Here is a 14,276-nt window from a genome sequence, read left to right on the forward strand (position 1 = left end):
GGGGGGGGGGGCTGTATTGATAATGATAATAAACCCTCACTCCTCAATGGCCCTGAGTGCCGAGCAAAGGTCTAAATTTGAAGCCCTTCACCAGTATATGGTGACGTCTCTATATAGCCTAAGTGAAAAATTATCGAACTGGACGTAAAATAACATTCAATCAATCAATCAATCAATCTTCTTTACTCCTGGGTATTTAGCAGATAAACTAAGGGCATGGTTATGATAAGCACGGATGTCTCTTTCAAAATTGTAAAATTAATGGTCCCAGGGTCAGGGGTTTTGTGTTAATATAGTGGAAATGCATAAATTCTTCGAAAATCGTAGTTGTAATGGGCAAGTTTGTTTTTATCAGATTTGTGAAATTTTTGGATCAAGTGTTCTGGTGCTGGGCAGGGCTCTATTGATACAATTTTGTACTCTACTGAGAGAAGGTATTCCCTTTAATTTACTATTTACTTATGATAATTAATTACTGTAAATAAATAACGTAATTGATAGGTCAAATCGAATAAAGAATTAAAAAGAATTTTTAATGTATAATACAAAAAAAAAAAAAAAAAAAAAAAAAACAACTTTCAACTGTAATGGTCATGTAGACTTATAATAGATATATAAAAATGGGGAAATAGAGGATATTCATTGGGACAGGATTTTTTGATATTTTCACGAATGCGAAGCACGAGTGAAAATATCAAAAAATCCTGTCTCACGAGTGAAATAAATTCCATATTCATCTACAAAACATTGAATTTTCTGTTTATTACATTTTCTTTGATTTTGACTTTGCCTCTGTCTTTTCTTAACACAGTGCCATAGGCTTGACGTCATAGTTGAGCGGTTGAGACGTCATAGCTTAGCAGTTGTGTGATTGAAAACATTACATAGCATGGATTTTAGCAACATATTTGGGAAGAAATTTGCAGTTTTAGCTCTATCAAGATGCTTAGTTACTATTTCTACCTTATGACAGGCCAGAAATTATTTTTTACTTACTTTGATATCCTTTCACACTGTGAGAGAATATCATTTTGGTATCCTTTCACACTGTGAAAGAATATCACTTTTATTCAATAAATAAATCACAGTATTTCACTGTTGAAAATGTAATAAAATACATTATTTTCACACATTGCATACTCTTCAAAGACCAAGAGAGGTCAATGTGTGATGGAATGTGTAGGGTTTACTACATGTTATCAATCACTTTGAATTGTTTAGTCTGCATGATGAAAGTGATAGAAGGGAGTGTATAAGTACTGGCAAGTAAAAAAAATCTACTTTAAAATTTTTTACTGAGAACTAGATATTTTATTGATTCCTGATATCCTTTTTTTTCTTGCTTTGGGGCAATATATCTTCATTTCTCGGGGTTTTTTTTAATTTTATACTTCAGTGGATCCTTTACAGTATTGTGTTATACTCAGGTGACAGAAAAGTCCCTTGGGTCTCTTGTATTTCTACCTCATGTTGTTTTTGTTATGTTTTTAAGTTGTACTGATGTGCAATATACTAAGATGCAATAAATTCTAAAGGTTGATTATGATGTGGTCTTTCAAACTAAAATGTATAACTGGTGGTTTTATCAAGCTTTTCTGCTTATTTGATGAATTTTAGAGAATTTTTTGACCTCCAACTAACCCCCACCATCTTACTCAACGATATTCCTCAAAGTCACTTTTTTGCATACTACCAAGAACCTTATATTTCCTTACAAACTTTGTTCATCCGTCGACAATATTTTGACTGTATTCCATTGGATACCTGATTATCATACGTGTTCTTTGTCCATCCCCTGACAATGTTTGTTGACCATTTGTTCCATTGGATACCTGATTATCCCCTGTTTGAGATCTGTTGCCAAGCAGTTCTGGAGAGGATTTTATATGTATAAATGATTTCTATGGTGGCATATTTCTGTCCCATATGTGCAAGTTATTTTTCTGTCAAATATGTCGACATGCAAGGTAAATATGTTGACATGCAAGATAGTTATGTCAACATGCAACATAACTATGTTGACATGCAAGAAAATTGCAATCAAGTAAGAATTATAAAAAATCTTTTAAAAATCTCAAATATCGCCACATGTGACTTCCAATTAATATGCTAGATGCTACTTATTTATATCGACATGCAAGTTAATTATTTTGACATGCGAAATAAATATGTTGGCATAGAAGTTATTTATGTCAACATGCTTCTTAGGTATGTTAACATGCTACTTATTTATGTCAACATGCAACTTAGTTATGTCGACATGCAATTTGTTTATGTCGACATGCAACTTAGTTATGTTGACATGCGAGATAAATATGTTGACATGCAACTTAGTTATGTTGAGTAGCGAATATATATATAATTTTAAAAAAGTAAATATCCAAAAATGAAATCACAAATCGATGTAAATGTCTGAAGACACAGGAATGGCGAAAAAGTTTACAGTGAATATGACCGATTTGTGATTTCATTTTGGATATATACTTTTTTAAATATGATCGATTTTCAAAATGATAAGATTTTGAATTATACACAATTTGAACATTTGTGCGAGCGTGCAGATTCGTTACTACCCAAGACACGTGCAATGAGGCAATGAGGTTCTGTTTCTTTTGTCGATAAAATTGAAGTTGATTTTAATGATCGAAAATTTATTCAAGCAAATGTTGCAGTTTAAATTATTTTCTATAATATGAGATGGACAACAAAGTATAAATTGAATTTCCTTTGATAAAATGTCCTAGCGATTCAGAAACGTGACCGTAGATTATAAGAGTATCTTGCATGTCAACATAACCAAGTTGTTATGTTGACATAAATAAGTTGCATATCAACATATTTATCTTGCATGTCAACATAAATAAAATGCATGTTGACATAAATAAGTAGCATCTAGCATGTTGAATGTCACATGTGGGCGATATTTGAGATTTTTGAAGATTTTTTATAATTTTTATTTGATTGCAATTTTCTTGCATGTCAACATAGTTATGTTGCATGTTGACATAACTATCTTGCATGTCAACATATTTATCTTGCATGTCGACATATTTGATAGAAAAATAACTTGCACATATGGGACAGAAATATGCCACCATAGATTTCTTTTCCAAACTAATAAAACCTTTTTTACGATCCCGCTCCTTTAGTGTATCTGTGTTTCTTAGTAAATTTGAAATCATTTTATGCGTGCATATAAATTTGACAACTTGAAGTTACTAGAGAAAGATTTAAAAATTAATGTACTCCTATCCTGCAAAGCAAAATGTTGTAACGCAAACTGTAATGACACATTCATTTGATTAAATATCAAGATAATATTGTTGCTTAATTAAAATGATTTACTAGATATTTCAAAAATCTGTAAATACTCCATTGTTAATAAACGACTGTCTTTAAATATATATGTATTTTATTTTATGTTCCTAACATTCTCTGTCAAAATCCACGCCCTATTAACGGAACTAATTATCATTTGGAGCATTTTTGATATTAGTTTTTCCTCCTCAAATGTAAAAAGTGAAGTTAACGAACAGAAATCAATCGCATTAATCCAGTAGAAAGAAAGAATCGTAAACAGAACAAAAAACACGGACCCCTGTAACGCCAGAGGAGGGATCAGGTGCCTAGGAGGAGTATTATTAGTTACATAGTTTTGTAGTGACAGGGTACGGGATGATACCTGGTTAGTAAATTTCATACCTGGCTCGGCTTCGCCTCGCCAGGTATGAAATTTACTAACCAGGTATCATCCCGTACCCTGTCACTACAAAACTATGTAACGAATTTACCCCACCGATAAAACATTTATATATTGTCTATGGTTTGTAAAATTGTTATCCTCACTATATATATGTTTCATCATCACTCATGCAATGCCTATTATGACGTCATGTTGTGTTACGTAATGTTGTTTTGCGAGTGTTAACGTACTGACAGTTTTGAAGACTTTCAGTAAAGGGAGAAAAAGGTTCAATCTCGTTACTTACATTAGTTAACTGTTAAATTGTCAAAAGACACTCGGCAAACCTCTTGAACTCGAGTTGTTCGAACGTTACAAAAGAACGATAACTCCGTATCGACCATGTATTGATTTTCAAGCGACTAGGTATAAGTAATACACCCCCTTCACGTGACAGACTTCAACCAATCGTAAGCCAGGATTTCATCGAAAAATCAACAGAGGTGGGGTAAACATCTGTCCTAAGCCCTCTGTATTGATCAGGTAAAAGGAGTAATCCGTAGTAAAAATGGTGTAAAAACAATGGCCTAACAATTGGTAGGATGCATGTCAATCTAAATGCAATCCAATGATAGGTTGTATTTGTAAACAAGGTCATTATAACGACAAAAGAATTTGCGAAAGGCTGACGTTAAAGAAGATAGCTGAAAACCTGTAATATCAACTTAATTGTTAGTAGCTTGCATCTGCTTAGAAATTTATCGTACTCAGAACATGCTCTTGAGTATTGAATCAGTTGGGAGACATAAAACTATATGCAGGTGATTGTGGAATATTACTACATAAATAGGGAATGTTGACGATGGAAAGGCTGGCCGTCCCGTTCGTTATACAGTTTATTATCTTTATATAATTTAGTGGTTAGTTAGCCATCGAAGTATATAGACGGTAAAAAAAAACTAAGATGAAGATTTCTCAGACGCGCAAAGAGGTAAAAGGTTTCAACATCAAAGACAAACAGACATAACAGCAACTAGTTAAGTTAAATATTGAGTCAAAATCATTCGTTTCTTTCAAGATATTTATATCATAAAGCGAAAAATTTATTAAAAATATTAGTATAGCAAGTTTTGCAAAACTCAACTGCAATGCAAAGCAAGAAAAGACTACAAAATATAAGTGCCAGAAAAACAAAGGTCAGATCTACGCGTATCGTTGTTATTGTCCATATCAAGGGCACACGACTTTTGTTTTTAGGTTTAATCTTGTTTGTTTGTTGTTTAACGTCCCTCTCGGTAATTTTTCACTCATATGGAGACGCAATCACTTGCCGGTGGAGGGCTGCAAATTTAGACCAATACTCAGTACTCAGGGCCATTGAGCAGTAAGGGATCTTTATCGTGCCAGCACCTACTGCAACACGGGACCTCGGTTTGTACAGTCTCATCCGAAGGACCGGTCCTCACGTGGGATTAGAGCCACTCTGCGACTTTAGAGCAATCGCTCTAACCATTGTTCCACGCGGGCGATCGTCAAACTTGTAAACAAAATCGAATTTGAGAATACAAAGGCGAGGCATATGTTCTGGTAATCGTTTTTGGAGGTTGTATCAAAATCCTTGGTATCTTTGGACCTAAAGCCATGGTAATTTCAACTTTTCTGCAAATGCATACAATAAGGAGAAAGAGGTGAAACAATATTTTCATCTTGGAGCAGACAAAAATTTTTCCCAGAAATGTTGAGTTGATTTTTTAGGACCTGAAACCTGTTATTTTCTGAAACCTAATCCTTCAAGAATTGAAAATAATTTGCATGTGTCATGAAAAAATTCTATTCAAGTCATTGTTCCCGCTTTTTGTGTCACGGTGTCGCTTTAAAGTCAGTTTTATATAAACGAAAAAAATCCTATTCAATTTATGTAGAAAAATATAGATACAATAGCAACAAAATAATTAACTAAAATTGCAGTATATCTTAATCATGCTGTTAAGACAAATAACAAGAATTTTGTCATTTTATAATATATTTAAAGATACAATGTAGTAACCTAAGTCTCATAGCGAATTGACCGATTTTGAAATATAGGAAAATATTATTCAAACCAATTAAAAATGATTTCTTTATATTTATACCAAACAGTGTGTTGTTCCATTTTGTGTTATTATGCCCCCGTATCGAAGATTCGGGGGTATATAGTTTTTGCCCTGTCCGTCCATCTGTCTGTCTGTTTGTCTGTTTATCTGTTTGTCTGTTTGTCCGCAAAAACTTTAACATTGCCCATAACTTTTGATTGGTTGGAGCTATGGCTTTCATATTTCACATGTGTATTCCTTCTGACAAGACCTTTCTTTGGGTACCACCATATTTGACCTTTTGGCCTTGGAGTTTGACCTAGTTTTACAAAATTTTACCCAACTTTAACCTTGGCCATAACTTTTGAACGGTTGGTGCTAAGGCTTTCATTCATACTTCACATATGTAATCCTTGTGACAAGACCTTTCTTTGGATACCATCAACTTTGACCCTTTGACCTTGACCTTGGAGTTTGACCTACTCTTGGAAAACTTTAACCTTGGCCATAACTTGTGAACCGTTGGTGCTAGGGATTTCATACTTCACATATGTAATCCTTGTGAGAAGACCTTCCTTTGGATACCAACAATTGTAATCCATTGACCTTGACCTTGGAGTTTGACCTACTTTTGGAAAACTTAAACCTTGGTCATAACTTTTGAACGATTGATGCTTCAGCTTCATATTTCACCAGTATATTTCTTGTGAGAAGGCCTTACGGCACCATTATTTTTTACCATTTGACCTTGACCTTGATGTTTGACTTACTTTTGAAAAACTTTAACCTTTTCCATATCTATTCATATCTATTCAATGGTTGCTTCTAGGGCTCTCATATTTCACAGGTATATTCCTCGAGACAAGACCTTACTTTGGGTACCAACATAATTATTTGATTTGCATTTGAGAAAGTTTAACCTTTGCTATAAGTTGCCATACGGGGGCATCAGTGTTTCACAAACACATCTTGTTACATTTTGAGATGATACTGACCCAAAATGTAATAACACAAAATGTAATAATTCCAGATTATTACATTTTGCATGACATCACCCCTATAATGGCTACATCCTTGCACTGTGGGTAAGAATTTATTGAGATTATGCATATTCCATGGCGTGGCCTCAGTTTGTATCGTAGGAAGTTTAGTTCAATTTTATGAAATCTATGGGAATTCGGGAAAGGGGGGGGGGGCACACAGGCTATATCTAGAATCTTAAGGACAAAATTCCCGAATCAAATACTAAGCCTCATCTAATTCAGCTCAAGTTAAATCACGATAAGCACAAACACCAGTGATGGTACATGAAAGTTTCCTAAACAGTACCAGTTTTGAATTAAAAAAAAAAATAGGGAAATTTGAGGTTTGGTGAATATTTTATATGTAAATGTGAGGTCTTTTTGATTTTATTGGGAAATGACATTTAAGTTTTACTACTACTGTGTACGATTCAAAGGGTGTGGAATAGAAATACGAAGCTAAAACAAATTTATTCATGTATATTTTTTTTCTTGCAACGCAAACGTGAACAAAATCCTCTCTTGGTGACTTGATGATTTTACCTTATGCGCGTATAGAACTCTGAAATTTGGAGTGAGACTCGGGGATTACTTTGCTTTGGTCATGTTTGACCTGAACCTCACTTAAAATCTTACTAAACCTTAGAAATAATAAATAAGGAAATCAGAAGAGATACAAAGAAGTCTGATAATCTACATCACTGTGATGACGGATGAAGATATGGAGTTTGAGGAAATGTACGTAGATACAGGAGCCTGAGATCTCAATATTTGACAGAGGCGGTTTCTGATTACAAAGATAATTTAAAACAGAAATACTATTAAAGGTCAATTAAGCAATGTCACGGTCACTAATAAGAAAGTAAATTAACTTGAAAATTTAATAAGAAATAACTCTTTAACTTCACAGTCGATATTCTAGTATAAGTAAGAACTTTGTAAAGATTTAATTCTTGACAGAAAAATGCCTAAGAATGTTATGGAATTATTATCTGGATATAAACGATTTATTAAGAAACGCATTTTGTGTTCAAATATAAGACTACCAAGTCTAGAGCATGTGGTATAAATTTATATAAATTAAAATTTTGATGGCTCAAGTATTAACGTTTACATGGAATGATTGTTATATTACGTATTTAATGAGTGTTATGTTGTAAATTTTGAATTTAGCAATAAATTCAAAAAAGCATGTTGTATTTTTTTTTATTGCCAACAGGTAAATACAAAATTTACATGACATGAGAATGATAAAAATTATATAAAATCTCACTTGATTAAAGGAAAAAGAGAAGTTTTATTCGTATGAAGCAGGTTTTGTTCAAAAACTTCTGTATTAAAAAGTCTCTCCCTGTGGCCTTTCCATTAAACTTATATATGTGGGATATATCGAGTCGACATATGAGTGGAATTAACTATTTTTAATTGATAAAACGTCGATATATCTGAAAGTAGAGTTAATGCCACAGCAAGTGTTTTTTTTCTTCTCATGAAGAAGTTTTTAAATAAATATTGCTTGGTAGGCATCTAAAAACAAGTCAGCTAATATAGGAACACAATTAAAGCCCTTCGGAATTCCAACAGTTTGTTGGAAGACCTGGTCTCCGAAGACTACATAGATCTTGTCAATTAAGAATTCCAGCATCCTTTTAATATCAAGAATTTGTGTGTAGAATCAGAGTGCTTTTTAACAAAGTATTTTAAATAATGACCAATCACAAGATATGAAAATTTTCCGAGTTCAATTTTTATTGGAGAAACAGTTGTTTATGATATCAAAAAGCATAGTTTTGAATTTATCGTAAGGAATGGTTATATTTAGTGTAGAAAAGTTGTACGTTTTGATGTTACTAACTTTTCAAATATTCGGTGAATTAAAATTTTCTAAACGTTCTTTGGAGTTTTTAAGAATCCACATTTGATCTACACCACTTCTAGAATATGTTAGAATAACCATAAAAATTACGACAAACAACCTAAAAATGATGACTTTGAGGTTGTCATTTTCAACCATATCAGCATCACGCTGATAATGACGTGTCCAGTGGAACTACAGTTGAAAGAAGAGGAAGAGCAAGAACACTTAAGAGGATTTTGTTTTAGATGTTCAATATCTAGTACTGGGTTTGTTTATCACTGAAAAGTTTGGAAGCAACAGTTAAGGAATATCTGTAGGAAATGCAGTGTGTAGACTTCAACTTGAAATACATGTATGGTGAATTGCAATACTAAACTTTGTATGTTAATGAATGTTACTAATGTTCACAGCATCTATTTCTTTCTTGGCGAATTTAAGTTTAAGGAACCGACGGGTTGAATTGGAATTGATATCTTTAAAAAATTTTGTTTTAAGAAGAGCCTGTGCTGGGCAACATCCATAATCACAAACACTAGCTGGTATTCTGCAGTTGAAGGATCCAAAAATGGACTTGCTTTAGCTTTTTCAAATAGTCCATTTTAAATTTCGAAGGAACCGAGTAAAGTTAGTGCGAATGTGATGAAGACATAATTATTATATACGTAAAGTAAAAACAAATCAAAAGAGACATCATATTTATTTCGTCCATTGTATGACCAATGTCCACGACTTTCCTACGTCTAAGTGTAATGTTAAAAAGTCCCATCACATTAACACTTGCACATTGTGAGCTTGAAAGATTCCATACATTATTTATGTGATCGTTGCAACATACGAAAATACAGTGTCTAGTTTTCTGATCCAATATGCTTCTCGTTGTTTAAAGAATGGAGTACTTAAAGCGGGACTTATAGTTGGATAATATAATTTTCATGTTCTACGTACGAACAATTTCAACAACGAGACAGGCTATTGACCAATAACGTGATGAAAAAAGGATATCAATCTCGTTTAAAGTCAATATTTTGCAAATTCCGTGATTGTTACAATGACCTTGTTAGTAAATTCACTTTATTTATCGAATTGTCATCAAACACAATCTATCGTTAAGTCTAATGCTGACTGACATTTTTAGTACATATTGATAGGCCATAAATTACACACTAAATTGTGTACGGGTATATCCGTTTGCCCGATCATGACAAGGAGAACACGGCAGGTGTGACCGATCAACAGGGGATGCTTACTCCTCCATGGCACCTGATCCTACCCCTGATATTTTAAAAGTCCTTGTTTGTGCTGCTCCCACTTTATATTGTTTCAATGGCACTTTGAGTTTGGTTACTGTTAGTTATAAATAGTTATCTCCATATTTGAATGGTTGCTAACGTTTTTATCATTGCCATTATTTTCACACTGAATTGTCTACAGATTTTTGCGTTTACCCTTTCATGACAAGGGGCCCACGGTGGTTGTGTCCGGTTGATAAGACATGCTCATTCCTCTATGGCACCTGATCCTCAGAAACCCGTGTTTGCTCTGTTCACAATTTATTTATTCAAAGTAAACTTTTCAGCGTGTTTTAACATTTCATCGGTTATAGAATTAAAATTTAATTTAGCCTGTAATTCAATAAATTGCGTAATAGCAAGACGACATTCAGCCTGGAGCGGCTGTCGTTTTGAGACCACAATAAGTATGCTGCACATATTAATTTGTTAATGTTTCTTCTTTTCTATCCACGGTCTTTACTTTTATTCCTTGTAATGATTAATCTGATTTGTATTGTCAGATCAATTAAACATCGATTAATTTGCTAAGAGTTCGATCTAACATCGATTGTACTCAAGAACCTCAGGATGCGAATAAGGTATTTTGCATCTGCTCTGTCATGTTTACAAGTTATTACAAGATGTTTTTCTGTTCTTTTATTTAACATTAAATCACCTGTCTTCTTGATGCACGTTTGGCAATATAAATTGATTGTGGAATTAAGAAGAAGTACAAACTTCCCTAATAGCCATCCGAAGAAGAAAAATGTTCACTAAAGTGGTTGGATTAGTTTTCTTTTTTGGATATACAAAAGGTAGGAATCGCATATTTGAATGATACGAATTTAGTAACCATCACCCTTATATAATCATAAAAGCGTTAACTGTGCGTTATATAATAAAAATTGGTAATGAAAAGGAGCTCTAGAAATTAAATTATCGATAAACAATAAAATGCAATTTTGTTAAATTTTTGCAAATTATTGTAAATAAGTGATAAACATGCATATATAGCATCTGTGCGACATGTACACTAAGCAGCACAAAACTTAATATTTTTTAAAACTAAAAATCCAGCTGCTGTATTTGTGCTACTGCATATTTCCTAAGTGTCAGTTATCTCGGGTTCAAATATCTAAATTATTCTTATTAATCTAGCAAATTCTTCATCTCACCCTTTCTTATTCCGATGATTGTCAGTGAAGAAAAACTTCTATAATTATTGACATTTTATATCGTCTTTTGCACTGTATTCATTATTGTTTAAATGTAAAACTTTATCAATTTGACATTCTTTAAAAATGACAGCTATTAATGAGATAGCATGCGAGGGAGAGACACTCTCTCTTTCCTGTCCCCGGGGCCAGTCCATCAACATTACCTACGCTAACTACGGCAGGACCAACCCTAACATTTGCTATTCCGGAAGCTCGCAGAATTTGCAGTGCTACTCCAGCACAGCTTTCCAGCGGCTGAGACGCACCTGCCAGGGTCAGAATCAGTGCTTTATCACAGCCACAGACAGTATCTTTGGGGACCCATGTCCTGACACTTATAAATATCTGGATGTGGACTACGAATGTGAATACCCTCAAACAGGTAAGAAAGAACGCTAAAATGTCTTAGAAAAATCTTACTTTGTAGAGTTCATGGGAAACAAATTTACTGATATAGTTGAGAAATGCTCTACCTACCAACAGTTTCTGAAACGAGGCAAACTATTGACAAATAAGTTGATGAAACAAGGATATCAACAGTCTCGTTTAAAGTCAACCTTTTGCAAATTCTATGGTCGATACAATGACCTTGTTAGCAAATACAATCTATCGTTAAATAGAATGTTGACTGACGTTTTTCATACTAATTGTTTGGCCATTATTTTCACAATGAATTGTCTACAGAATTTTCCGTTTTACCCGTTTACGCACATGTCGGGTGTGACCGGTCGACAGGGATACTTACTCCTCCATGGCACCTGATCCCTCCTCTGATGTTTTTAGAGGTCCGTGTTTGCTTTACTCACAATTTGCATTGTTTCAATGGACATTTCAGATTGATTACTGTTAGTTATCTTCATATTTCACTCGATTCTGATCTACGGGTTTATAATTTAGTCAGCTCAAATAAACTCTTTATAGGTTTACTTATTTGCTTAATTATTACTTTAATAAATCAGTCATTTAAAAGTGTATAAAATTCCAAAGCATATTTTTAAAAAATAATTTGACTTTCTATTGTCATCCGCTTTCGCGAAAGCGAGGGGACATTAAAACTCATTCGTCTGTTAGTCCTTCTAGCTTCTGTCTGTCCGTCGTTCAGTCTGTCACAAAAACTTTAACTTTTGATTGAGAAGAGATAAGGCTTTCACATTTCACATGTGCATTACTTGTGACAAGACCTTTCCTTTTGATTTCTTCATGTTTATAGTAAGTTTATGGATGTGTTTACAGGAAAAATGTTTTGAAAATATCGTGTCTTTCTTTCATTAGACTTCTGAGAAAAAAAATAATGGAACTTAAGAAAAGTTCACTCTTCATAACATCTTTTCTTGCTAGCTAATAAAGCAATTTAATAGCAAAAACTATACAAGAACTAGAGGGAAAATATCATTTAAGACTGATTTAAACAATAAATACTTCAAACCTTTACTTTCAATGAACATGATTTTTTATTATACTAGTTAATAACATGGTATGGTGTTGAACTCACATTTTTCCGGGACAAAATTATGTCCATAAACCATTCGTAGCGTACTTATTTTGATCTGACCCTCTACTTCCCTCTACTTCCCCATCTCCAACCAATGATTTAAAAAGTAATATCAAAATAGCTCTTTCCTTTTGTAGAAGTTTTAAGAAACTGCTTTAGATGCTATATTGATGAAGGCCAATTATATATTCCTTAAATCAAAAATTTAGCTTAGAAATACACCGACACTCCCTTGTATTCTTTTGCAGTAGAATTTTATTCTTATCGAAAGAGATTATTAATCTTAAGAGGTTGTGAAATTTCGTTTCTAGTACAATTTATCAGAAATTCCCCCAGTTAAGGATCTAAAGTGTTTGTTATGATTTTTTTCCCTTAAAATTATTCTACTCAAATTTATGTTCATAAACTAGTTCTATAAGATGTAAGAATTTTCATTAGAACATTTTGTGATGAAAATCAAGAAGACCTAAGAATATCCATACTCACATCATAATGCACAATAGTTGTAGACAAAATCATAATTTATAATTTTTAATGAAAAGTTATCTGAATATCCAAACTTCAAATATGTATATCAGAAACATTCAAAAAGTGAAATGGATTATATTTATTTGTTACAGAAAATTTCATTTCAATACTGAATAGTAATGTATACACATATATATAATCATGATCTTTGGCTTTAACGCTTTGTGTTTCGTCCATTGTAGAAAAAAATAAATATTATGTTTATTACTGAATAATTCAGCAAGCCTTCCTTCTGTGATTTTAAAATTGCATTTCAGCTAATAAGAGAGCCAGGAATAATAAAACCAGAAAATATAATATAAATGAATTCAATTAAATCTGATGCAACATAATGTAAAATCATTATATAAACAGTAATAATTCATTTTCTTTACCAGGAGATCGTTTCCACGTTTGTGAGGGGGGTACATTGAGTCTCTACTGCCCTCGAGGATCAGTTTTAACAGTATTCTCCGCCAATTATGGAAGACAGCATCCCAGAATATGTCCAGGACCAGGATCAAATGACTTTACCTGTTTGTCACCGACAACCGTAGATATTGTGAGAAGACTTTGTGAGAATCGGGAGACTTGTCAACTTGAAGCAATTAATAATGTATTTGTTGATACTTGCCCAGGAAGACCGAAATATCTGGAAGTTAGTGTCGGATGCATATATATTGGTATTTAAAAGGACTTTATAGCACTATTTATTAAATTCTATATTAATTAGGCAAAAGAATGACTGTAATGTAATAAAGGACAGTCTTCAGAGGTATGAAAGTTGACTTGAATTTCCTTTATTAAAATAAAATCCTATCTATACCCCTCGTATTTATTTGAATTTTCTCTGCGTAAAAGTAAAGAGCACATGAACTCATAAATAAGCAACAATTTCATCCATGTACGACTTAATTTATTCCCGTTCGCCTTTCTCTGTCATATTTCTTTCCGATTCTGCCATATTTTTTTTTTTTTTATCAAATTCTATGTATTATCCTACCCCTATGCAAACCCAGTGCATTTCTTACACTTACACAGTGACTTTCTGGGTTGACTCTCAACTTGTACATATCCCCGATTATTGATTGATTGATTGTATGTTGTTTTACGTCCCATTCGAAAAATTTTTACTCATATAGAGACGTCACCATA

General features: G+C 33.1%; 2 protein-coding genes across 2 annotated transcripts in view; both read left to right on the forward strand.

Annotated features, from left to right (window-relative positions):
• Positions 1-14,276, forward strand: part of LOC133197536 (B-cell CLL/lymphoma 7 protein family member A-like) — a 177,184-nt gene that overhangs the window by 19,762 nt on the left and 143,146 nt on the right. The window lies entirely within an intron of this gene.
• On the forward strand, positions 10,672-13,904 carry LOC133196948 (L-rhamnose-binding lectin CSL3-like). The gene is made up of 3 exons (XM_061332792.1): positions 10,672-10,720; positions 11,214-11,504; positions 13,520-13,904. The coding sequence occupies exons 1-3, from the start codon at positions 10,672-10,674 to the stop codon at positions 13,810-13,812; spliced, it is 633 nt and encodes a 210-aa protein (XP_061188776.1). The 3' UTR covers positions 13,813-13,904.

Source organism: Saccostrea echinata, unplaced genomic scaffold (genome assembly GCF_033153115.1).
Source record: "Saccostrea echinata isolate AGI-Se365-2 ecotype Australia unplaced genomic scaffold, CSIRO_AGI_Sech_v1 ptg000030l, whole genome shotgun sequence".
In the NCBI taxonomy this organism is placed as follows: domain Eukaryota; kingdom Metazoa; phylum Mollusca; class Bivalvia; order Ostreida; family Ostreidae; genus Saccostrea; species Saccostrea echinata.

What these genes read in the sequence shown, in the direction of transcription:
- LOC133196948 (XM_061332792.1), top strand. Translation starts at nt 10,672, where the DNA reads ATGTTCACTAAAGTGGTTGGATTAGTTTTCTTTTTTGGATATACAAAA. An exon ending in CTTTTTTGGATATACAAAAG is followed by an intron (nt 10,721 to 11,213) that starts GTAGGAATCGCA and finishes TAAAAATGACAG; the next exon opens with CTATTAATGAGATAGCATGC. An exon ending in ATGTGAATACCCTCAAACAG is followed by an intron (nt 11,505 to 13,519) that starts GTAAGAAAGAAC and finishes TTTCTTTACCAG; the next exon opens with GAGATCGTTTCCACGTTTGT.